Source organism: Thunnus thynnus, chromosome 21 (genome assembly GCF_963924715.1).
Source record: "Thunnus thynnus chromosome 21, fThuThy2.1, whole genome shotgun sequence".
NCBI lineage: Eukaryota > Metazoa > Chordata > Actinopteri > Scombriformes > Scombridae > Thunnus > Thunnus thynnus.
Genome location: NC_089537.1, coordinates 10,852,713 through 10,878,339, shown reverse-complemented (window position 1 = coordinate 10,878,339; position 25,627 = coordinate 10,852,713). Strand labels below are relative to the sequence as shown.

At 39.5% G+C, this 25,627-nt stretch overlaps 2 protein-coding genes across 2 annotated transcripts in view; one reads left to right on the top strand and one right to left on the bottom strand.

The window, feature by feature from the left end:
- The first annotated feature begins 13,074 nt into the window (after positions 1–13,074).
- rnf32 (ring finger protein 32) lies at positions 13,075–22,310 on the top strand. Its single transcript, XM_067578497.1, has 7 exons — positions 13,075–13,134; positions 13,634–13,874; positions 13,968–14,110; positions 15,422–15,579; positions 16,309–16,417; positions 19,755–19,922; positions 21,223–22,310. Exons 1-7 carry the CDS (start codon positions 13,120–13,122, stop codon positions 21,451–21,453), a joined length of 1,065 nt encoding a protein of 354 aa, XP_067434598.1. The 5' UTR covers positions 13,075–13,119; the 3' UTR covers positions 21,454–22,310.
- A 998-nt stretch (positions 22,311–23,308) lies between these two features.
- Positions 23,309–25,627, bottom strand: part of lmbr1 (limb development membrane protein 1) — a 37,837-nt gene continuing 35,518 nt past the window's right edge. Inside the window, exon 17 of the mRNA XM_067578494.1 lies at positions 23,309–25,131. Coding sequence (XP_067434595.1) covers positions 25,046–25,131 — 86 coding nt within the window. The 3' untranslated portion in view covers positions 23,309–25,045. The remainder of the gene's footprint in view (positions 25,132–25,627) is intronic.

Below are 25,627 nucleotides of genomic sequence, written 5' to 3'. Positions count from 1 at the left end.
TTATGTTAGCTCACTTCTCTTCTATTGAACAACTGTACAGAATACAATGGGGGTCAAGAATGAGCTTTTCTGGCACTTTATGTAGCATATCATCAGATTGCACAATGTGTCTGGCTAGCAACAGCAACAACACTCATTCTGACTGTAAAACTCTTCTTCTACAATGTTTTAAAAACTCTTCAGTTTCTCAACTTCGGCAAGCAAACGGCACAGTCAATGTTGCAAAGAACATGTCCTACAACAAACGTTATCTCCAATTTACTGTCTGACACAACCATGCTGGAAACAGAAATCTTAAGCTAATAATTTTGTTCTGGCAATATTAGCATTCATTTGGTTTCATGTTTCTAGCTGCCCAACAAATTTAAGTCCAATCCTCTCTTGTGTTAGCTCTGGTTTGGTTTTAACCAACCCCATGTGGCTCTTTAGCAGCTGAGTGCTTTGCCATGTTCACCAATTAGCCGCTAACTTTGTCTGCCATTTTGTGCTGGAACCAAAACCAAATCCAAAAAGTTACAGGCCTTAAAACCAAAACAATGAGCTTAGAGACACTAAAACTCTTTGTAGAGCTTGTGTTGTCCGAGCATAATAACGTGTTTTAAGGCTGAAACTTCAGATCAAGTCTACCTTAAGGAGGCAGTCATCAACAGTCTTTGATACAATTGGAGCAAAATGGCAAGTGGAAAAACACCCCAAACAATACCAACTTGTTTGAGTGAAATGATTAGGCTAAATCACATTTATTTGGCCAAAGCAGCTTAAAGGGAGGAACGTGTATTGCCAACAGCATAATAACAGTGACTGGAGAGGGGCTTAAGAAATACCAAGAGCCTGATTAAACAACAAACAGAATGGCCTCATTATGTGTGTTTGGCTTGATGTTCATTAAAATCAATATAAAATTTAAATGTAAATGTTCAGTAGTGACCATTCGGCACCGATAATGTTAAGATTTTATTGTATACCATTGTTTTCAGGTCAAAGATGCATGTTTGGTGGCCAATTCATTCTGTACCAAATGTTGGCATGCACCTGTGTGTCGAAGAGAATGACAAACACTGAAAACTATGAGCTGCATTCTTTGAAGTAGTGTGATTTTAATTTAACTTGAATGTGGTAATTCATAATGGCATTTAGGATGACATTTTCCACCACACTAATGAAGCCAGAGGGCCCAGATGATAACTCTTGATTAAACCTCAGAGGTAATTAGCACTCAGTTTTACCTCCTGAAAATGAGTTGACTAAAGGTTTAGCAGGGAAAAAATCATCCCACACCTTTACAGCTCTTCATCCACTGGTGGAAGCCTTATTGCTGGTTTTTCCTGAGCTTTGACTACACTGTGTAAGTGCTCGCTATGCTTGCTACAGCTTTGATTCTCACTCGACACATAACCCCTCTAAGGGAGGCAATCTTATATGCCCTCAGCCTCGGGTCAGCCCCTTCCTTCAGCAACAGCCACGGAGCTCCAGCAGTTAGTAACTTCATCTCATTCACATCATCTTTCACAAAAGGTGTGTCTGTTTACAAAACCCAAGCAAACGCGACACTTACCACATCGGCGGGTACAAAGCCCCAGTCGAGTGATCTTGGCCTGGCAATGAAAGATGAAAGCTCAGACTGAGACTGGCGCTCTGAAGCACGTGTCTGGGTGATGCTCTCATCGGTCTTCAGACGGACAGGTGGAGGAGAAAGACTGCAAAGGACAGGGAGGATGGGGGTGTTAAGCCTTGGCCAACGTTGGACTAACTTCATTCCTGTTTGATACACTTTGATATGTGCACTCCACCTGAGCCCAGACTGTGAGTGTGAGGGGCGATGAGCAGGGACTTGTCAGACGCTTTATGGGATGCGCCGTTTGTTTATTAATCACTAGGTTCTGTGATGTGTCTCTCATCACCCCAACAGGTATAATTAAGCTTTAAAGGGCATGGGAGGCTTGATGTGTCTGCAATTCATTTTGTTTTATCTCCTTGTTCCTTTTGAAGTCACTGCTGCGTGGGTAAGGTGTGAGTGTACACAGTGGAGTGTGTGTGTGCATGTGCGTGTGAGTGCATGTACAGTGGGTGAGTGTGTGTAAATCTCCGGAGATGTGTATGGTCAGAGAGCTTCTTAATAAAGAATTTTGTCTGTGGTTCCCATGTTGCATGACCTTAAAAATGTCTGCTTACACGCCAGCTTGTTTAGCCTGACATGTCTTGAGTAGTCGTTTTCGAGGAATGACAGTTCAAAGGTTGTCAGTTTCTGATGGCCAGGTATTGTGCTGCTTGTATGGCATCTTGGGTTCCCATCAGGCAGCTGCAGCAGCCTGTTTTTCAGCACAAGTATGTGACAAATGTGGGGGGGAAAATAAACACAAAGCCGTCTTGTTGTGATTGACGCAGCTCTATTGACCCTATCAAAAGGTCAAGCGAATTGGAATATACATCAGAGAAATGTTTGAATTTCATGAGTTCCTCCCCACTTCATCTCTCCTAATATTGATTTGTGGTGTCAATTGAGATATGTTGAGTGTGACTTCATGTTGGAATGTAAACAAGACAGAGCTGTGCCTTACTAGCCTTGATCTTCCATTTCAGCTCAGAGATCCTCATATTTACCCTCAAAGAAAAATGTAGCAGACATTCAAGTCTGCTGCAAACTTAGTGTAAAAGCACTTTCTCTTGATTCCAAGGAAAATCACATAAAAAGAAGTATCCAGTTTGGTTAGGGAATTCAGGCTATCAAAACACCTTTGCTACCTGTAAGAAAGCCAAACTATTGTCCGTACCGTCTGATGTGCTTCTTCTTGGTTCTGTTCCATGTGATTCTCTGTCAGGAGCAGGCAGAGGTGTGAAACGATGAGAAGCTCACCTGTTTACTTTGGCAGTGGAGACTGAGCAGGCGTACAGCCAGTAGCCTGTCACTTCTCCCACTAGATCCTCCGGTTATGTCCCCTCACATGTGAGTGAATCGATGTAACTCATGCAGAAATGTTACCTGGCATCGCACTTAAGATGACGAGCACAGGTCAGAGGAACGTTTCAGGATCAGTCCCACCTGGAGGAGCTTACGTAAATTAACAACGTAAATCACATTCATGTGGAATAACTGATTGTGTCATAAAGGGAGGACTTTATTTTGGCTAATATTACTTTATAGATGCAGAATGACACTATTTTTTGGACACATCACAATTGTGTTATGCTTTCCCTTGTCTATAGTTGTTACATTCCTCCTTCATACAGTATTCAAGCCAAAACCTTACTTTTTCCAATATCAAACTTTCCCATCCCCCCAACAGTTTGCAAGCTGTCTCTCAAAGTCTTCTGTTCTCACCTGAGTGCATCATGGGAAATGCAATTAAGCGGTGACAGTCAAACATCACATCAGCAACTTCAAACTTACACGGTACAAATTTATTCTGCGCCGCAGGAAAAACCCTCACATTTACCGTAACTTCTCATTACCCTATGGGAAAGAAATCTTGATAATAATTAAATAGATGGTTATTTATTTTTGGTACAGGGCTTATGTCATTACTATAGAGCTATTTGAATGGTACATTAAAGCTGAGGTGCATAAATAAACTTTCATCAGATGATCGGAAGAATACATTTGACGAGACAGATAATGGAAACAAAAACATCTGCGGGCTCACCTTTGGCACATTGAGCAACAAGTAAATAAGTGTTGCTACTTTACCTTTCATCACGAACTAAAATTACAACAAGAAAGCATGAGACTGCGCTTGTTTGGCAGAATATCCGCACGCTTTGAAGTAAGCGAGTGATGGTGAATGACTTGCCCTCTGAACATGTGTCATTTAGATTTGATGTTTTTTTTGTGATTGCGTTTGCTTTTGACAATCAAATTGTTTGGTGTTGTTTTACCAGAGTGAATGTTTGACAACTTAATACTAAATGTTGGGCATGCCAAATGGGATGGCGTATGTTAGAAATGCATTGCGTATGTGTTATGGTAATGTTTACTAACTCACTTTTAATGCTCCTTTTATGATATAGAGTATAATTAAAGATGTTAGAGTGTTAAAATTGTATTATTTCAGCGGTTTACTAGAAGTTATTTCATTCTCATGAACTTAATCCTTTTTGTTTTTGGTCTTGAATGACATCATTCACACCAACACCCTGCCTCAACCCAGCCAATCAGGGTCCAGCATTATGATGGATCAACTTGTGAAAACTTGAGCTATGTCACAATTTCATACTACATACTAACACAATACAGTATGTAACAGGGTTGATGCACTAATCTTTGCAGGAGTGTTATCCCATTTTGCCATAGCAATCCTAAATGATATACTCTACGCTGTATGTATATTTGTATGCATGCATGTGTATGGAGAAATATGTGGGGGTATATATATTATGTATGGGCATGGATGTATATGTGCATATTTGACCACTTATACTGAATATATTTGTTGTAGCACACTTGTAGATAATGTATTTACAAACATCAAAATATTTTAAATTAGAATAGAATAAAACATTAAATTTGGTAATAAAATAGAACAAAGTATATAAAAGTAACAATAAAAAGGAAAAACTATATTGTATATACAAGGAATACATAGTTACATATGTACATTCAAATATTATAAATATATATACTATATACCCTCAACTTTTTACAATATGTGCAAATAAATGTAATATGCAAGTGTATCTGTATGTTTTCCATACAGTTTTCATACTGTTTGTCATCTATCAATACATGAGGTGTGCCAAATATTGTAAATCAAACTACAATTTTGGGAAACTTTTGTCAATTAAACTTGACAAGGAGAAAGCAAAACTTTTGTTTCGCAAAGATTTAATTCTAAATGTTGTGTTTTCTGAGATGCTCCTCTGTAAATGACTAGTTTTTTCCAGCAGCTAGCAGCATGTTCATGGTGTGTTGTGCAACAAATAGCAAATTTAGCACTGGCAACTATAAAGATATTCAAGTTTGTGATGTTTGCAGTGTGAATACACTACATATTCACAGAGATGCTGAACAATAATCATGTACGTTGGGACATGGTGTGATTTTCAATATATCTGAAAATCAAAAAATGTAAACCAGATGCTTTAAAGTTGCTTAGATCCAATGTCTCTTTAGCACCTTTTTTTTTTTTTTTTACTGTTGTTGTCCTGAAGCAGTCTTAAATTGTGTGGATTGACGGGCTAAATATGGCTCTTCCCACCGTGTTCCCACCCCTCATCACCTAAATATGGACTCATCCGTTGTAGTACATGTAGGGTAGGAGGAGGAGACAGCGGGGTCCTGTGCAGACGCGGAAAGTCCCCAATTATGTGGTAATTCTAGAGAGTGATTGTGATATTTATTCTTATTGCCCAAAGAACTTGGCATTTATGAGACTCACCACAAACACATTCCCCGCAGCACAGGAAAACTTCAGGCTCTTTGCACTCGTTCAATCAGATGAAATAGCTGCTGCTGCTGCTGATTTATGGTGGAGTTTCGAAGGAAGTCTCCACCAGCCCTGCCAATTTAATTCAGGTGCTCCCTTAAAAAAATGAAATCAGTTAATTACCTTTTCAGTAGCTCCCCTTTGAGAGGGTTGATGAATATGTCTGAACTGTAAATCTCAGCAGCCATGACAAACACTGCTCTGTGTGTTTGCAGTCCAAGGATAGTACTTCAATGTTTTGAGCTAAGAAACATCATCAAAAAGTGTGTCTTTAGTTCGGATGTGGAAATTACATTAGACATATTTGACGCTGTATGTCAAATTAAAGTTTTCAACCAAGCATCCTTTATTTAGTGGAAATATTGCTGTAGACTGTGCTTGCAACACCCTACAAAGGTCAATCAACTCTGTGCTTAAAAGGTATGATTTGACTCCATTGTATGTAATCAGCATGGAGTCAAGATGTAAGGATGAAAGGAAATGTGTAGAAGTTGCAATGCCTCTCAGTCACAGCGGGGGCGGTCGGTTTTTCAGTGCTCATGCCTTCACAGGGCACAATTTATGGCCATTATGGTGGTCTATTTCGAGCTATTGTGATGGATTCTGCTCAATTATTGTCCATTATGGAGAAAGATGGCCGCACAACCATGCCAGAAATTACTGGTTCCCGCCGCCGTGACATTGCATTGAAATCATCGCTGCATGTTCAGCTCAGCTAAAAGTTACTTAAACTGAAAGTCAGTCGTTCTGTGACAGATAAATGTAGTGATTCCAGTTTTTGGCTTGTCACCCCATATAAAAGACTGGATATTTATGCATTGAAAAAGCTAAGATTAGAGAAAATTTATAATAAACAAAATCAGAAACATAATTTTTGTAGTTGAGTTTTTGGTTTTTTTATTGTTTACTACCCCAGTCGTCATTTTGTGACTCCTTAGATTCATTTCAAGACCTCTTGTGAGTGTGTTGACTTTCAGGTTGGGAACCACTGGATTAATGCATACTGCATATTTCAGGGAAAAATGTGATGGGTTTGATGTCATACTTCATGACTCCATTTTTAAATTCAAGCCTATAACATGGATCCCTTCATACTGAAGGAAACACTTCATCATACATGATTTTAGTCCTCTACCTTCCCAGAGGATAGGACATTTCTAATGATTTCGAATGATCGCCTGGGCTTTCTATCATTTTCATAAGGCTAGAAAATGCCATGCATGATGTCTCTTATACTGTTATATTTGGTGACTGGTAGAGTTTGACGACTGGTAGAGACATTCATGGTCCCCAGAGAATAAAGCCTGCAAACTTTTCCGTTAGCACCACCATCATTTTGTGGCTCCCAATGAAATGTCTCAGCAACTGTTGGCTTGACTACCATGAAATTCTGTGCAAACACTTGCAGTGTTTTTGGTGATTCTTGGTGATCCAAATACCTTCAGAATGAATTACATTCCTGTCAGCCTCAATTGTTCCTCGTGTTTAGTGCCAATTGTATCACATGTTAGCATGCCAACACTTTAAACTAATACTAATATTATAAATATTTTATGCCTCAATGTTCAGAAGTAAAGACTGTATTTCATACAGCTTTCTAGTTAATTTTTCTTATCTTTGTTCACTCAGTACTAGATATGATATCGTAAAATTTCCACAGCTGACATCTCTGCTTAAACCATCCTCACATACACAAAAAAAACCAAAGACAATTTGGTTTTCTTTACGATAAGCATTACATTGGTCATACGCTGTCTGCACAATATTGCAAATTATCCAACGATTTTCCTACATTGGCGCTGACCCATACTCTACTCTATATCCTATAACTAAACCCTCCATAGCCATCCTCTTGCTTTCAATATGCTTATGTCTAAATGATAGAGAAGAATTGGTAAATTTGGGCGAGTTCCTGTTATTCCTGGCATGGGGACGCTGCAGTGGCTGTCGTCTCGCCAGAGCTCAGGCTGGCAGTCAGCACAAACTGGAGGTAATTGAGAGGGAGAAGTCCCAGCCAGTTGCACAGGGGGGCCTCCACGGGCCTCTGAATGCCACCGTAGCCCCCAGCGGACATTAATCAAAATGCCCGATCAATAACTTCTCAAGTGCTAATAAGCACTGGCACATTTTGTGATATGTGGGCCCCTTCATCATTTCAACTACCCCAAGATTTATAGGAAATCCATTGTTAGGTCCAAAGTATGAGGTAATGTAGCACTTAGTAAATGAAGTAAAACCAAAAGCCTGGGGTGATTTGTATTTCATTTATAAAGGACATGTCTAATCATTAGGAGTTCCATCTCTCTGAAAAGCAACCAAACTGCTGTAATGATGGCTGTGTTCTTTTATAGCTTACTTACTCAGCAATGACACAGGAGATAACAGCAAATAGTAAAGCTTTGCTATCCTCCACTCATGACTGGTTCGCTCCCAGATAGCCATGGGGGACTCCTATCCACCATGGAGTGATTAAAGTCATGTTAGGGAAGCATTATGGGTCAAGTCATAAAATAATTTGATTTCTGTCCCCCTCCACTGTCTCCTATCAAAGTGATTGGTCTCCTGGTCATCTCACTGGCGGACATAATTGTTAATTAACCATTATGGGCTGCCCTCTCTCATCTATATCTCACGGCAATTACTCATTTGACAACAATGCAATATATCAGGGTGTATGATGTATGGTCACAGGCTCGTTTTATGAGCATGAACTGACTCAGTATCCTGACAGTGTTGTGCATTTACTCACATGTCTTGATGCTTTATTTGCTCAAGTATTGATTAGCATTGTGTTTGTTTCACATGATATTCTCTACAGGTGCCTAAGATGATTTAGTTTAAAGTCTTGTCAGTGCTATGTCAGTTAGCGCCACAGCATATGCACAAGCTCTGAAGGATTGTGGGACGGTTTTCCTTTTCAACCAGTTGTGAGGAAAAATTTGCAGCTCCTCCGCACAGCTTTTTTTTTTTTTTTTTTTTTTTTTTTTAACCTTTCGCTTAAGTCATCAGCTCTTTGCACGTCAAGATGAGTTGTCTTTTCAAAAATACCACAGATCAGGTAAAGAGGTCCAGGGGGAAGAAAGTTAAATAAAAAGCTCTTTAAAATGGTATTCATAAAGAAAAAGACAAACACTGTCCCTGTTGAAAATAAAAGCGCACACTGAAATCCATTCTGATGACAGTTGGAAGAATGCAGGCTTTATGGGGGACTTCAGCCCCATCTTTGCCATATCTTTTAAGCATGATTATTTACTTAAAAAAACAAACCAAAGCCCCAAGTCTGGCATTGTGGACGACAGGCCTTTGATTGAGCTCTGAGCTTGAATTCTTAACTAATAAATTGTTCCACGCCTTTGTCTGAGGCATTAACAGCAGTGGTCTGCGTTTTTCTTGCCCTAATCTCAAGAATGCAGCAGCCTCTTGAGAAGCTCAGGGGTTTCCTCCTCTCCCAGAGCCAGGTCTTCACTTTGTTTTCTTAGAGGACTCCCTGGATTGACAGCTCTCACCGTTAGCCCTCTCCTCGGCCATCTGTTTTCACCGATTCTGACTGAGCACATCAAAGTCAATCAAGGCTGCAAAGCATTTTAAAAGTCACACACCCCCGCGCTGTGTGTGAGAAATAAAGCAAACTTTTCATCGGGCGCACAAAAAGAGACGGTTTGGACTGTGTGTTTGTGTGTATGTTTTTTTCATGTAAGGGTGACCTGGGAGGGATCCCTTAGCTCACAGCACAGGTATGAGCAGCTTAGCTTTGTTCAGCGCCTGCTCTGACGACAGCTCGGTGAGTCACACAGACACATAGACTAACCTCCTTTGGTCAGGTTCCAACTATTCACTGACAACTGCCTGACAATAAAATAATCATTAGACACTGCACATGGTTTTCAAAGAGCAAAATTGACTTTGCATGGTGATAGAAGGGGATAGACATAGAAAACTTTGTAACTGTAAAGCAATCAGCAGTGATGGAAGAAGTATCCTGATCCTCTACTTATGTAGCACCAGAGTAGAAATAAGATAAGTAAAATAACTGTCCCTTGCCCCGTGTTACATTTTATGTATATTGTTGTATATAACATATTATTGGATTACTGATACATTTTAATAGTATTTTAATGTTGTAGCTGGTCGAGTGGGAGCAATTTTAAAAAAATCTATATACTGTTGGGTAGTTTAATACAACAGTCAAATCTGTTAATCTACAAATCAACTATAGCTTGCAGGTCAATGTAGTAAAGTAAAAAGTATGATTACCTCAATTTAGCTGATGAGAAGTACCATATACCATACCATTTATATACCATATAAAGTACTATACAATGGGAGTACTCAATACCTAAAAATCGAACTTATGGAAATAATGGAGCAAGGGCTATGAGATGGAGGGAGGGTGGGAGGGGTGCAATATTGATGCTCTCGTTTCTTGTTTTGCTTTTGAATTTGTGATTTGGTTATTTTCTCTGGCTTAACAAAAATGTAATATTTTTGTTTGAACTTCAATTAAAAAGTGATCACAAAAAAATTTACAGCAGGGTTGGAAGAAGTACTCAGATCCTTTACTTAGTGTGTAAGATTTAGTGGCATCTGGCAGAGCAGACTTGGCAGAAATGGAATATAACATTCATAAGTATGTTTTAATTAGTATATAAACCCATGAAAACAAGAATCATTGTGTTTTTGTTACCTTAGAATGAGCCCTTCATATCTACATAGGGAGTGGGTCCTCTTCTACGGAGCCCGCCATGTCGCACCGCCATGTTTCTACAGTAGCCCAGAACAGACAAACCAAATACTGACTCTAGAGAGAACCCTTCTTCATGTCTTTTGTGAGTTTCGCAGCTACCGTAGGTTCTCCTGCATGCTTGGAAGGGGAGGAGAGGGGTATTCAGCTGGTTGCAATCTGCAGCCTCACCACTAGATGTCACTAAATCTTACACACTGGTCCTTTAATTAAAAGTCGCAAAAATATCACAAATAACAATAAGTAAAAATACTGCATTCAAAATTGGACTTGAGTAAAAGTAATTATTATCACTAAAAGTGTTTTCTGCAGAATGGCTCTTCATAGTGTTGAATATATTACTTTAGTGTATTATTATAATTGATAAGTTAACATGGAAGCAGCATTTTAATGTAGTTGGTTGGCATGGAGCTTATCTGAATAATTTTATAAACTCCTGGGTAGTTCAAAGACCCTGCACATCCACAGTCCACCCTGCACGTAACCTATTTTCACTTATTATGCCTGATTATACCTCTTCTCAGGTACTCACTGTGTAAGTCTAGGCTTGGGTAACGTCTATCTCACTGTCTTGTTTTTGTTGCTGGACAAGTTACAACTTTATTCTTACTGATACATATACTGTGGTGACCTCACGTAAATCCCTTTGCTCAAATCCAACCTGTGAAGGTCTAATCAACCACAATAACTGAAAACACTTGTATACAGGGCCTTTAATCTACAATAACTCCCCTTATTGAACCATATTTCATAAGTTAATCATATGTTTTGTATATAAGATCAAAGTAACTAGTAATTATAGCTGTCAGATAAAGGTAATGAGAGGTAATGAAACAGAAATATTTTCCTCTGCAATGTAGTGGAGTAGAAGTATCAAGTAACATATATTGGAAAATTAAGTACCTCAAAATTGTACTTAAGTACAGTACTTGAGTAATTGTACGTTCCACCACTGAAATAAAAATAAATAAACATAGTTATTCCACCAACATAAAATTATTGTTAAAACTGGAAGCACCTGTTCAAAATGTCAATTCCATAATTTACAAGCCATAAAAAAGCATGATTTACAACATTTTGAGGCTTTATATGCACTTGAGAGAATAAGATTATTACACACATTATATAATCATTACATAATTGTGACCATGTGATAGTCAATACACAAAACCCAGAATAAACTGGAGCCAGAGACTACTATACCAAAAATAGAGATTTTATTGACGATGCATGAAATATAAGACTTGTCTCCATTCAACTAGGTGGCAGCAAGGCGGTTTTAATGGAAGGCCTAATTGCAGCCAATAATAAAGGCGGTATGGAGTAAACTGTACACTTAATACATAAATCAAATCAACAATAAATGAATAAGCACAGAAAATAAACAATGCAGCGCTAGACTGCACTATCAGGGAGGTTAGTGTACAGTTATGCGTAAAAAGAGGAAATTGTCACACAATATTTAGGCAAATTATGAATAAACCACCAATCAAATTGACACACTCACAGTGAGCGAAGGTGACTCAAACCACACAATGCTGCATACATGCAAGATGGCTACTCTACCACTCAGTCCCCCCCTTTTAATGCAGCAGAAAGCCCTACAAGAAAAATAAAACAGAAAATGGCCCATTCAATCAATTAGTTAAAGGCACTAAAATCTAATAAGTCTGGGGAAAAACAGTGGTTGGCTCTTCAGTAATGTCTTTGTTTAAAAACTTGCTAGATTGGAAGAAAGTCCCCTCCCCCAGTGGGAGACATGCAGGTGACTGGAATCTTGTTTCTTGGCTGATATGCCTAAGCAATCACTCTAAGTTTTAGTCCCTTACCAAACATGAAGAATCAAATCAAACACCAAACAAAGGCTGGCCTCAGCTGCTCTCTCAGGTGTGTTTCAGTACAGGAAGAAGGGCCCAGGTGAGCCTTTATTCTAATACAAGAGGAAAGGGAGGAATTCTTTACAAAATATGAAAAAAAATTGCCGCTATTTCTGAAGTCTAACAAAAGGGGAGAAATTACCATAGATAAAGTACTCCTCATTCTCAAGGAAAAGAAAGAATGTGCAGTGTTGGCTGCTAAATATGTCACTTCCTGCCACAACAAAAGAGACAACCAGCAGGACATAGACATATAGAGAGATAGACATTTAGAAATATAATTGTACTTACCATATTCTACTTATCGCCACCATCTCCTTTTTTGTTTTTATGTTGTTATTTACAGACTAATGGCTGTCTTGTATTATCCCTTCTATTAACATCTCTATATTTTATTTCATTATCAGTAGATTTTCTTTTGTTATCTATAGAATAATGGATATCATGTATTGTCCCCACTAACATCTCTTTATTCTATTATCAGTTGATTAACACTTGCATTGTTTTTGTTTGTCTTGTATTGTTATAGTCATATTAAAATTGTACCAATACTAACTTGATTACTTATATATATATACACTCACCAGCCACTTTATTAGGTACACCTGTGCAATCTAATACAATCCAATACAAGAGCTCTGCCATAAATTGCACATTTATGAAGCTTATACATTGTCAGTTTTTGTTGACATTGTCAGAAAGGTGATAATTCTACTTTATGTTTATTATTGAGGTCGTAGTGGGTGGCTAATATTGTTATTCACATCATTTTAGTTAATTTCATTGTCTTTCATAATCGTATTTGTGTTTGGCAACACCTTTTTATAGACTCTGACCCTTGTCTGGGTCCTAGTGCTAGACTTCCTGTTACCTTCCTTTCCATATAAAGATGTCAAATCCACTACACGATTGATTTATGGTGTGTGTGTATCTTTTTTTTATTGGGAAAACAATAAGCAATCAGCCAGCTCAGAGGTCTCAGCTCAGCCAATCAGAGGAGGCGATGATGCTCCGCGGTGGAGACGGGGGGAGAGGGCGGGGCCTGGTTACCTAGCAACCACTCAAACACTGTCTTGATAGGATGGCAATGCGGAAGGTTTGGATTTTTCGCTATTCTTCACCCCTAGTTTACTAATTTGTTAATTAGTTCAGTGATTGTGTGCTTATTTGAAAAACTGTGGCAGATATATCGTCAGGTTTTCTTCCTGTATGTACATTTAGACTTTCTTGATAGCTTAAAAGCTTGTGTCGTCGGTGAGACGAAGTTAAGTCTCCCCGTTGTTTGTTTTGCACCTGCTGGCTTAATTAGAAAGCAAACACCTGCGTGAACTGAGCTCCACACGGTCCAATTCACAGTAAATAACCAATATATCATTTTATTTATGTGTAAAATGAGGTTAGACCTCCCATCTTTTAGGGAAACCAGAAACTAGCTATTTGACACACTCATTGCTGCATTAGTGAATAATCCTTAGTAATTGAGCATCTTCCATTTGGCTATGCAGTTATATATTCCTGCATTATTTGGTCCAGACAGTGTGGTTCAGGATGCATTTAGCAAGTTATACTGCTTAAAGGAATAACTTATTTTACAGAGCTTGACGACTAAAGGTAACAACAAGTTGGTGATCACCTCAGTTGCCTTTCAAGACCACATCACACAGAGCCTGCTGCATCCCAATTTCTCACTCTCTGACCCTTTGCTGACATGCAAAAGAAAAGCACCCAGAAATCCGCAAGCAAGACAAAGAGTGGAGGGAAAGAGTCTGCAAAGACCAGATGGGCAAGAAGACAGAGAATATGTGCTTGATCCTGCTCCACCTCCTTTAACATTAGGTAAACCACTCTGAGAAAATTGGAAATGTCTGATGCTTTCTTTATGTGGTTCATACATGGATATCTCACGTATATTTCTATTATTCCTTCCAGCACAGAAGATGGGTTTGGTGGCGTCTCCAGCAGGGAGACTGACAGAGGATGAATGGACTCAGGTGAAGGCGAGGTCTGTTCAGCAGGGGGAATCAGCGCAGCCCTGTGCAATATGCAGGGAGGAGTTTTGCCTGCAGCCTCAGGTATTCCCCAACACAGTAGCTACTGTTAATACCCTGTGAGAGAGCTCTTTCTTTTTTTTTTCTTACATGTTTTCAATGTTCTGTGTCTGTCCTCGGGGAAACCTGTGTTTCTGTGTACACACATGGACACACACACACACACACACACACACAAACCCTCCACCCCTCCCCCTGCAGTTCCTGTATGTTTTAATCTGTGTAGACAACTGTACAAATTTACCCATACTGCCTTGGAACTCAACTGTGACGTGATGATGTAGCAATCAGTGTGTTACTGTGAGGGTCATTCAGTCTTTTACACCTTTCCGATCCCCTTTTAAGATGCCAATCTCCTCAAGAATGCGGGACTAGAATAGGCCGCCTCACAAAGCACAGTTGCCATAGATGCACGTGTAAATATTAGTTTGACTCAGGGAGAAAAAAAAAAGTTAATTAGAGCCTACTAACAAGGGAAAGTGACAAGAGGGAATCTGTCGATTTGGCATTTTCTTGCAAGCCTTCATATTGTAACAATGCATCTGTGTGCTACAGTCTTGTGCTGCATTCAAGAATTAATATGACAACTAAAAATGCCTACAACAGCAGTTGTATGTGGACTGAAATATGTGTCGCTCATATTATTTTAGCACCAATAATAAATTGTCTGTAATAGTTAAGAATTTAAGAAGAAATGTCTATGCTTTCTATTAAATTTTTATTCCATTTCTATATTATGTGTCTGACCATTAACTGTAGCTTGTAGTGAGAAGTGAAATTTCTCTCTGGTCTAATGGCTTGTCGAGCTCCTGGAAATTGTACACTGCAGGGGGCCCTTTCACTGGTGATGGAGTGTGTTGGCCAGGCCAAAAACAATGGGAAATCAATATGCCTCCCCCCTGCCCTCTAGAGATCTGAGTAAACTGGTTTGTGTGCCAAGCCCCATAGCTGTGGCTGTCTCCTTTCAGACGATAAAAGAGTCCCTCTCACAGGTAGAGGAGCCTATAGTCCAGGTTCCAGCCGGCCCACCGGGGGTCATGCTGATTCCCTCTATCCTCTTGGCAAATAACACTTTAAGGCAGATACACACTTTCACATACGTGCATGAATACACACAGATTTAGCATGGTTTAAAACACACCACATGTGCACAGATGGTATATGAGAGCCTTCTAAAGGTCTTAAAAACCCTGCAGCATCCTCAAAAGACAAGGCAACCCATATGCTCAGTTAACCTATGAAATATAAACTCAAATATTGGTGTATTTTTGTTTCATTGCATGTGTGATACTGTTTAAATGTCATATAAATTAAGTAACTCATGTCCCTTTTTAGGTGTTGCTGTCTTGCTCTCATGTGTTTCACAGAGCATGTCTGCAAGCCTTTGAAAGGTTTTCTGGGAGGAAGTGCTGCCCAATATGCAGGAGGGAACAGTATGAAACACGGGTGATCTACGACGCAGCGCGCCTTTTCAGACACCGGTGTGCCACCAGGTAAATGCACCAAGGCAGAGATAAAAAAAAATTCCATCACAAATTAGTTTGAATGTGTTTCAATAAATGTATAGAACAGATATTCCCATTCACATAGAGCAAACTAAGAATTGTACATCACACAAGTGACAAGTAATTTTCACAACAGCAACATCCTCCAACTAGTGCTGAAGGAAAACTCATCTTTAAGTACTAAAATATGCTTTATGTATGAAATATTCAGTGAGTCAAGAAATATTTCAGTCGATAGAAGACTTAATAATTGCATGAAAAAAGATCCACACTGAAACAGATGTAGTAATTGTACTGCAGAAAAATTTCATTTACATTTCCTTACAAGTAAACTTAATGTGCATTACATTTAAAACATCGAGACGTGATCAAATTGCACATATTATAGTGTATGCACATATAGTCTTTCAATTATATAATACACGCTGTTTTTATACGAGTCACTCATATGTCTTTATGAGTTGGGGCCACACTTGCTCGACTAGGTTTAGGTTTTACATGTGATAAAATAAAATCATCTCATGTGTAGTAAAATTAAATTAGTTCTACGATGAAGCCAATGGAGTCACATCAACATAACAATTAGTAAACGCAGTATGTTTATCAAATCTCTGCAGAGCTTGAATTTGACTACATTCATCTAACTGTTTTGCATCCCACTAGATTATCTGATTGATGTTTCTTTGTTCTTTGTGACTATGTTTTGTTTGTGTGTAGAATTCAAGCTTGCTGGCGAGGCTATGTTACTAGAAAGCGGTACAGAAATATGAGGAAAACCATCTGCCCAAAAGACAAACGGCTGCGACAAAAATTCTTCGAAGCAAAGGTGAGTTTGGACTTCAACTCTGCAGTAAAGCATCCCTTTCATTTCATAACATAAAGTCATAAAGTCTCCTTTTTTATCTACATGACATTCTTTGAGTGTTTAGTTGGTCAAATAAAGGCTGTGACAAGCATCACATCTGAGGGTTGAGACAAGGGTTTTAGGGACTCTCTGACCCCGATGCTAACCTATACACACACACCTTCACCTGCTGTCACCCTCTCAAGCTCCTTTGATGCCTTGTGAATCATAGACTGTTTGTCCACTAATGTGGAGAGAGTTTTGTGTTTTAGTCAAACAGTCTGGACATTCCAGGGTCAACACACAATGTCTCCCGTGCATGTTTGGGTCTGGTATTCCTTCATCAATCAATGTGTGTGTGTGTGTGTAGTCCTGTAACTGGGGCAGATGGGAGAGGGTGAAGAGGTTCAGTGTTTGGATACCTGATGCAGGTAGTCATTTCAGGGCTTTGTTCTCTTGTCCTATTTTGAAGCTATAAATCATGCAACGACTGGACTTGATGGAGGGAATATTGGAGTTGGTCTCCAGTGCAGCCAGTGGATGGGGTGGCTTGACTCTGAGGCTTGTGTTGCCTTCATGGTGGCTCTCAGGAAAAGGGAACATTGCCACCTAGTGAACCTCCCCCAACTGAGGCTTTGGATGACCAAAGAGGACACCGGTCGCCATTTCTCTCGGCCAAACATCTTTTTTTTGTTACACAGTTTTTCATATAAAAGATTCAGTTTTGCAGTAATTTCTCATACAGATTCATTCAGTGACTCTGTTTTGAAACAGTCATAGCTCCAACACATGTATGTCCAGTGTCTTTAAAAGACTGGGCTGTGTTTATTTCTCTGTGGAGTGTTGTAATCATGCAGAGTGCTCTCGCGCTTCAAAGAGGCTGATTAAGCAAAAGTGACAAATGCGTGAGGGCCACACTTCTAATGTGTTGTAAGGGTCGGAGTGTCCTACCCATCCCCCTGTCAGTCTCCATCATCTCGCCTATAAACCATGCCTTAACATGTCACGTAAACAAAGACACAGCATTTACTGAGCCAATTAACTCTGTTCTAACACATTAGGCCATGTCCGGGTCCACATGCTGAGGAAGGAGTCATAGACACTGTCAGCCACTTTACATTCAAGTTGTGTGATTCAGCGGTCGTGGGTGGTCATGAGATTGTCTCATATCTTTTGTCACACTGAGGATGATCTTCAAGAGCTGCAAGCTGCGCAACACAGCGCTGACAGGTCTGATTGACTTGATTTTCAAGGGGGAAGACTTATTTGCTTAGCTGACTGTAATGCAAACAGGCGTGTCAGTGCTGGACTGGAACCTGGAGGAGAAGCCTATTCTTTCCGTTTTCCTCGTGATAGCAGAAGGCAATAAAGCATCTTTGTACCATGAAGCCACAGGTGTTCCTGCCAAAAAAAAAAACAAACAAAAAAAAACAACTCCCACATATCAGGTCAGTTTCAGAAATCTTATCAGCTGATGCCGATGCCCAGCTTTCAATTTTTACTTGCTTTGGAGGTCCGACCCTGAGTCAACACATTAAGGGGGACACTACCGACAACTAGATGGATTGCCGTGAGATAACGCCTCTGCACTGCACCCCCACCCCCTCCCCCCCCACCTCCCCCTTGTGTCCTCTCCCATCCGCATCTACCGTGGAGCAAGGCAAAGTTCACCAGAGGCTGTACTGTTTGCCTTGACTGTTGAAAAGTCAGCCAGGCTAATAAAACCCTCCATCCGAATGGTTAACAGTTGTTTAATTAGTGATAAAAGCATAGCTGTAAAGCAATTCTGATGCCAGGCTCAGGGATGGAGTTTGTATTTTTGTGCATGTGTGTATGTGTGTCAGAGACAGAGTAGACAAGCGTATGTGTGCAAACAGGTGCTAAGGGTAATTACATGACTTTTCCCAGATGTTGTGTAACATGTTCATGTAGAGCTGCAACTATTAGTTAATCAATGTAAAATTATTGTCTTTTGATGATCAATTTATCTTTTAAGTCATTTTCAAGCAAAAATATTAAAATATTCCCTCGTTCCAGCCTCTCAATTATGAAGATTATATTGCTTTTTGTCTTATGTGATAATAAATTAAATATCTTATGGTTTTGAACTGTTATTCAGAGAAAAGAAGCAATGTGGGGATGTTGCTTTGAGCTTTAGGAAACTCTGCTGGGAATTTTTCACTATTTTTTTCACATTTTATAGACCAGAGGATCATGAAAATAATTGGCACATTAAAGTGATAGTTCCAGCTCTACAGCAATATATAGTTTTCTGTAAACACATAATGTTATGGAACTAGTGAAAAAAATCCTATTACAAGGTCCACTTACCCAGTTTGTCTTTCTTGAGCTTTCAGCCATATCTCATGGCCTTCGATCAGTGGATGGAGTTTGCTCAGTTGTCATGGAGATGGTATAGTTGCTATCACTTAGTTGCAAAAATGTCATCACTCGTGTTACATACTGTAATAGAAATCTATGTGAACTATTAAGTTGCATGTGCCTTTAAAACTTACTATACATATATGTGTACATATATGTGTGTGTATATATGTATATATATATATATATATATATATATAGCATATTCATTGACTATTGAATATGTTTTTGATATAAACATTTATATCCATATGTGGGCGTTAATTGTTGCTTAGCAACAGCTGCTGTAAATGGGAGACAACAGACACTGGAAAGAAGTCCTTAAAAATGGTTTGATAATGGAAAAAGTGACTTGGCACTTAAACTAATGGATAGACTTTATTTAATATTTGCATCCTAGAAAGATAAGAATATCTAAGAGATGTAAGTAAATTAGAACCACGTGAGAAACGGCCGAAGTCTAGGAGCCTATCTGCTGGCTGAAGTGGTCTAGAAATACATATATACGTTAAATCCAGATATGTTGTGTTTTAGACACATTTAAACTAATCAGAAGTTATTTTACTGGATAGAAATGTAACGTAATCCCATAAAACTTCATATGAAATGATTAGTAATTCTTTAGTTTTTCTGCATCCAATCACTGTGTACAAGACAGAGGCGAGAACATGTGAGTGTGTATGAAAAGTGTCAGATGTGTGTGTGTTTCCACGTTTCCCAGCACTGTCTTCCCCTTTTTTTACTGGTTTCCATTAATTCTCCATGTTAGTGGGAGACGTGACTGTATTGATCTGGCTGTTTAACAACTGCACCCTGTCAGCGTGCCTCAGCCATTACAATACACATACACAATTAGCCTTCGCCGAAAACACGACTCTATTGTGTATCTGAATGAAACATGCCTCTTTTGTGCCACTAAAATGGTTTTTCTAATTAGTTGCAGGAGTTGAATGACAGCTTTGTCCGATACTGTCACACCGACACGGAGGCTTTTCTGAGTGATATCGACCGCTCCCTGTCATCAAGCAGGCGAGTGTTCCAGCAGCTGGAGAGAAAGCATGTCCCCGAACCTCAGGAGAACGACTGGGACCGAATACAGAGCCAGGTCAGGAACAAGACACTCCACTGAACCAGAAGCCACTCGTATCATTAAACAAGGCCGCGTAAAAATATCTAATCCTAGTCTAATTCTTCTCCCAGCCTTGCCTTTTCCCTTGACATGTTAATGCTTGCATGGGGACGCCAGCATCACAGCTGCTATATAGAGAGTACACATCTCTCCAGAGGTGATCATTCACTTTACCAAATGAATGGCAGCGGGTAGGCCAATAATCCTCTGTGTTTACAAAAAACACGAGCCAGTCTGATAATGCACGGCAGGCTTTTCATCGCCTGGACGGCTGCGAAGGAACTGAAAAGACATTAAGATTTGCTGTTCCATAAGGCTCCATTGTTGGCTGTCATTGCAGCCAGTACCATTTTCCATAAAGGGGGGTGGGGTGTGTGCAGAGAAGATGTCTTTTTTTTTTTTTTCTTCTTCTTCTTCTTCTTTATCTGGTGTGAAAAGGTTTTGCACAAGGCAGGAGTGGCTCAGCCTTGACATGGAGTATCAAACAGTGAATGCGCTTTCAACACATACCTTGCACCTTTTTCACGGGTGCAAACTCTATAAAGCATAGTGCAGCTCGTTATGAAACGTTTAACGGTCGAGCGTGTTGGGCCCTAAATACAGGTGGCTGTATCTGGTTAATCATCACGCGTGTGTTGCTTTGTTTTTATAAGGATCACTGATAAATATGTTCCTCGTGTTGGATCAAAACTGCCAGGTAGTTGCCAACAGATCTGGTTGTTATAGCTCTTTATAATAAAATGGCAGGGGCAGGGAATTTTTAAAAAATATTATATTTTAAAGTTTATTTGAAGCTAATATGAAGCTTCAGCTGCCCAAATTAGTCAAATCAAGTCAATATCTTTCAAAGTTAGTCCTTATAGTGCCAAATTCCCTGTTTTGTTATGATCCCTCCACTCCAAAAGGCTGTAACTGTGGAAGATATCCACTTTATTTGACTAACTCAGACAGTTAAAGCCTCATATTAAACTTTTAAATACATTTTTGCTCAAATGGAGGATTATGGAGTTTGTCCCCCATCACTTACATTGTAAGTGTAAGAGGGGATCTTCTAATGATCAGTATGAACAGGAGGAATGATTACAGCAAGCAAAACCTGTTTCAGGGCTCATTTAGGCACCTGACTATTGTTTAATACTCTCTAATCAACAAGGCAGTTAAATTTATATAAAATTCACAAGTCTGATTATGCATGTTCCTAAATAGTCCTCTGTAACAGGAAGTATACTGATTCTAAGCCATAAGGACTAATATTGTTTGTCTCCATTTCTGACAGGTTATCCACAGAGGTGTGTGGGACTGCCCCATCTGCCTGACCGCACTTCACAGTCCTAGCCTCAGAATAGAAGCTGGTGGATCCAACCAACAACAATGTAGACGCACCGTGCTTCTGTCCTGTTCTCACCTCTTCCACCAGCTCTGTTTAGAGGCGTTCGAGGCCTTTACTGCAGACAGCAGACCAACCTGCCCCCTGTGCAGATCGGTCTACCACAAAAAACTCATCTAAACCAGGTAGAGATGGCATTTTGGATCATCCCACTTAGTAATATTTGTAGGCTAGGGTACCCTTCATTGTATGCAAAGAAAGTTTTACGTCTAACAAAGACAAGATTAAAGGAAAAAAATGTTGAGCATTTTGGGAAATACAGTCATTCACTTTCTTACTGGGAGTTAGATGAGAAGATCAATACCACTCTCATGGCTGCGCGTTAAGTACACAGCTGGTGCTAGGAGGTGATTAGCTTAGCTTAGCATAAAGACCGGAAGTGAGGGAAAACTGCTATCCTGGCTCTGTCCAAAGTCAAAAAAATTCCCATCAGCTCCTCTAAAGCTCACTAAACACTTTGTATCTCATTAGTTTGTACTTATTTTAATCTTGATGTCACGGTGAGGTTGCCAGGAAACCAGCACAGACTCAGAAGTCACTGCATCCGGCAGTTTGCCAATGAATAGTTATAGCATGTTAACTCCCCATAAAACCAAAACTGCCATTTTTACATTACTATTTGTGTGTGGAATAAAAAAGCAAGATATAATATGTTCATTACTGAGTTTTAAAGGTGCTGTTTGGTGTATTTTTGAACTTTGGACAGAGCCAGGCTAGCTATTTCCAGCCTTTACACCGGACTAAACACATCGAGTTGTGCTTCTAGCACCATATTTGGTGCACAGACATGAGTAATATCAACCGTCTCATCTAATTCCCCACAACAAAGTGAACATTTTCCAAAATTATTAATTTGTCAACCTGCATTGACGTCCAAGATGACAGCGATAAATGAAAAGATGTTCACAAAGCTTTTTTTTTTCTACTTTTATTTGCAAACACACAAAACATAAAAAAAAACATCAAAAATAACGAAACATACATAGAGCAAACTGAGAAATTGTAAAAAAATACATTCACAGAACATGTACGAAAAAATTACATGCAGACTGAATGACATACAGACAAAAAAAAAAAAGCTGCTTCACCTACAGTACAGGCCAACTCTCAACTTTTGAAACCCCCCCACACAACACAGAGATGTACTGTAAAGGCAACCAGAAAAGCTTCCTTGAATAGAAAATGGCCGTGACAGTTCCCACCTCAGCAGCTACTGCAAGGAGTATGATTGTGATATATTTATTAGGGGTGTGATAACCTGAGACCTCCCCCCAAGGTATCGCAGAGCCCAGAGTCCAGTGTTGTCGCAGTTTGCAGCTGAGTGGATGTAAGCATAACACTCCACATAGAGCCATTTTAGTTACTTATCCAGATCCAGTAACACAATTCTTTTCACAACTCATCCAAGTTCTCTTTTGTCACTTGGCTGTATCATTTCACTTTGGGGCCATCTTGATTTTTCACAGTATTCAATGATCAGCATGGTCGGAACATGAATAACATAGTTGAAGAGACACAGTAAACCACATGAGATGACACAAATCTACTAGACAATCTACCAAATGTTTCTGCTCGTAAAGACTTTGGGTAAACCAGCAATCCTTCAATATCACAATATCAATCAACATTTCTGAAAAATCCATCCGCTTTGGTTTTCATATCGTAAGAGCTGTTATATGTAGATTACTCTTTACAAAACACTGTCAAGTCTGATTTACCCGTTTGAGAAGATGAATTGATTGAAAGTTGCAAATTAGTTTTTAAATCCAGTCTTTGTAATATAGCACCAACCAATGGTTGACAGCTTTGATGCACCACAGTCCCTATTCTAAAAAAACAAATGTTTCAAATGCATAAATAAATTAAAAATTTCCCTACTTCATTTTCTTTTGTCATCATGTCACATTAATCACCATGAAAGCACATGAAATCTACAGTATGACGCCATAAAAATAACATCATTAGGTCACTCAACTCTCTAGCAAGCGCTCAAGTTTTATGGGTAATGAATGAATCTCAAAATGGAGTCTCTCACCAGATGAGACTGACAACATTCATTGCAAAAAGAGATGTGTTTGTTATATCCAGCTGGCTTTAGACTAGAAGCTCAGTGTGTGAAGGGGATCACAGTGGAACTGTCTAGAGACAAACAATGCACATGTACATAAACGACACAGAACAAGAAACAACCTTAACATTAAGCCTGCGAGATGCTCGTTGTGTAAGGCATTTAAGGTGTTCTGGAGACAAAGAACATCACAGTTCAAAAGATTATGCAGCAATACAACAACATATGAGTGGGGCCTGAGTCACCAAGTCTTTCTATCGGCTGCAAAGTTGCACAATGTTCACTTCTGCATTCTGTATATGAAGACTTTTACAGGTTTGCATTAGATTGAGGTGTTATAAAAAAATATGTACAACAAAATACAGATTGCTTAGTGAGTCAGACCCTCAGCGGGCTCAGTGAAAGCCCAATATTTACATCCAAATAATGCAAAAAAAGGTATGAAACAAATATATGTACACGTAAATACAATATTTACAAAGAAAATTGACAAAATCTTCTGTGCCCTGTGAATTTAAAATATTTTTTGGGAGGGGGGGTGTGAACAAAATATGATAACATTTTCTTACCTTGTGCATAATAAAATTTCAGTAAAGACACCCACAGGATCAGCTCCAAATGCATTTCACTCATTGGAAATGAAATGGATAGAACTTCCATTTACTTTAGTATCCCATTTGTAGAGTAGCTCAAGTCTAATCTAGAGCACCTAAAAAAAGTTCTTACCCTACTTCATATAAACTAATGACATCATCAATAAAGTTAAAGCGCACTTGAGTAAAGCCAAATAAAAAGACAATGACATGACGGCAGGAGTGCTATAATCTGAGGCCTATCAGTAAGAATGCCAATGCATAAATGTGAATCGTATTGATGCTGTGCAGTTTATATGTACTTGGTGTGAATAAATGATGTCTTTCATGCTTCACAAAACACATATTGTTATTTTCACAGCTTAAAATCAAAATTGACACCTTTTATTATGCCTGAATCAGTCCACCTAACAATCAAAGACCAACGATTATAGACCATAAACTGCGAGTGCTCCACGTATCACTGACACCAATTACTGCAGACATACAATCATATGAATCGTACCTATGAATCGTAGGGCGTCTATTAACTATACTAAGTACTGAGGATAAGCAGGAGTAAAACCATTGCCTTTTAGTGGGATGTAAGACTTAAAAAAATGGGAAAAAGCCACTACAGAATTGTTTCACCTGCTTATACCCTCTTGCTTTTGTATAGTGCAGCAGTGAGGAGGTTGTACAAGAGTAACAGGAAGCGATTCTAGGGGAAGAGTGCCCCTGAAGCAAGAGATGGGTTAGTTTAAAGTCACAGTCACTGTTGAGGTCAACATCAAGGTCACTGCAGTGATGCCAGTCTATTTCACTCCTCAGTCTCATCCCTGGCTCTGTCCCAGCTTCCATCCGAGACGCAGAGGATGGAATGTCACGAAGCTAAATTGCTCTCAGCCTCCATTTGCAGCATCCGTCAGACACTGCCTGGGTTTATTAAGTTCCTTCCAATCCCTTTCACCTTTCAGCAGTCAGGCAGTACTGTCGAAATCTCCCTTTGGCTGTGCTAAGGTGTGTGTGTGTGTGTGTGTTGTGTGTGTTGTGTGTTGATCTATCGTCCCTTTCACAGAGTTTTCTGATGCCCGTTGGCCGAGAGCTTCCCAGATTCAGGGTCCGTGGGGCTGTTTGACAGTTGCAATTTATCCAGACCTGGGCAGGGGGAGATAAGGGAGAGAAATCTCATTAAAAAGCCTCAGACTTTCACTTAGACAGAGGTATTGATGTGCTTTTTTCCCCTCAGTGCCTCTGTCTGACATTTTCTAACCCTATCCCACCCTGTGTATCAAACATCCAGGGCCTGTCACCACAAGCCTTTGAGACTAGCCCCATCCTCTGTCACATGTCAGTCCCATAGCACATTGGATCTTGCTGCAATTTCTTCCATTTTGTCACTTCACTCCAGGTTGTGCTGTCTGAGAGAAATAAACACTATCTACCTCCAAAGCCACAGAGCAGGTTGGAGCTGTCGGTGTTTCAGACCAAATATTTGTGGATACAAAATTAGGATGGAATTGGGTAGTCAAAGTGTTATTATGAAATATATTCCATTATATTATACAGAAGATCCAGCTGTCAAAGGCAGTATTGTTTGTCAGACCCTGCAGGACACTGAGTAAAAGGAAATGAAAGACAATGTGCTATGTTG

Bases quoted from the DNA above. Each gene is read 5' to 3' on its own strand.
- rnf32 (XM_067578497.1), top strand. The intron at 15,580-16,308 runs GTAAATGCACCA...GTTTGTGTGTAG, and splicing joins AGACACCGGTGTGCCACCAG to AATTCAAGCTTGCTGGCGAG. The intron at 19,923-21,222 runs GTCAGGAACAAG...CATTTCTGACAG, and splicing joins GGGACCGAATACAGAGCCAG to GTTATCCACAGAGGTGTGTG.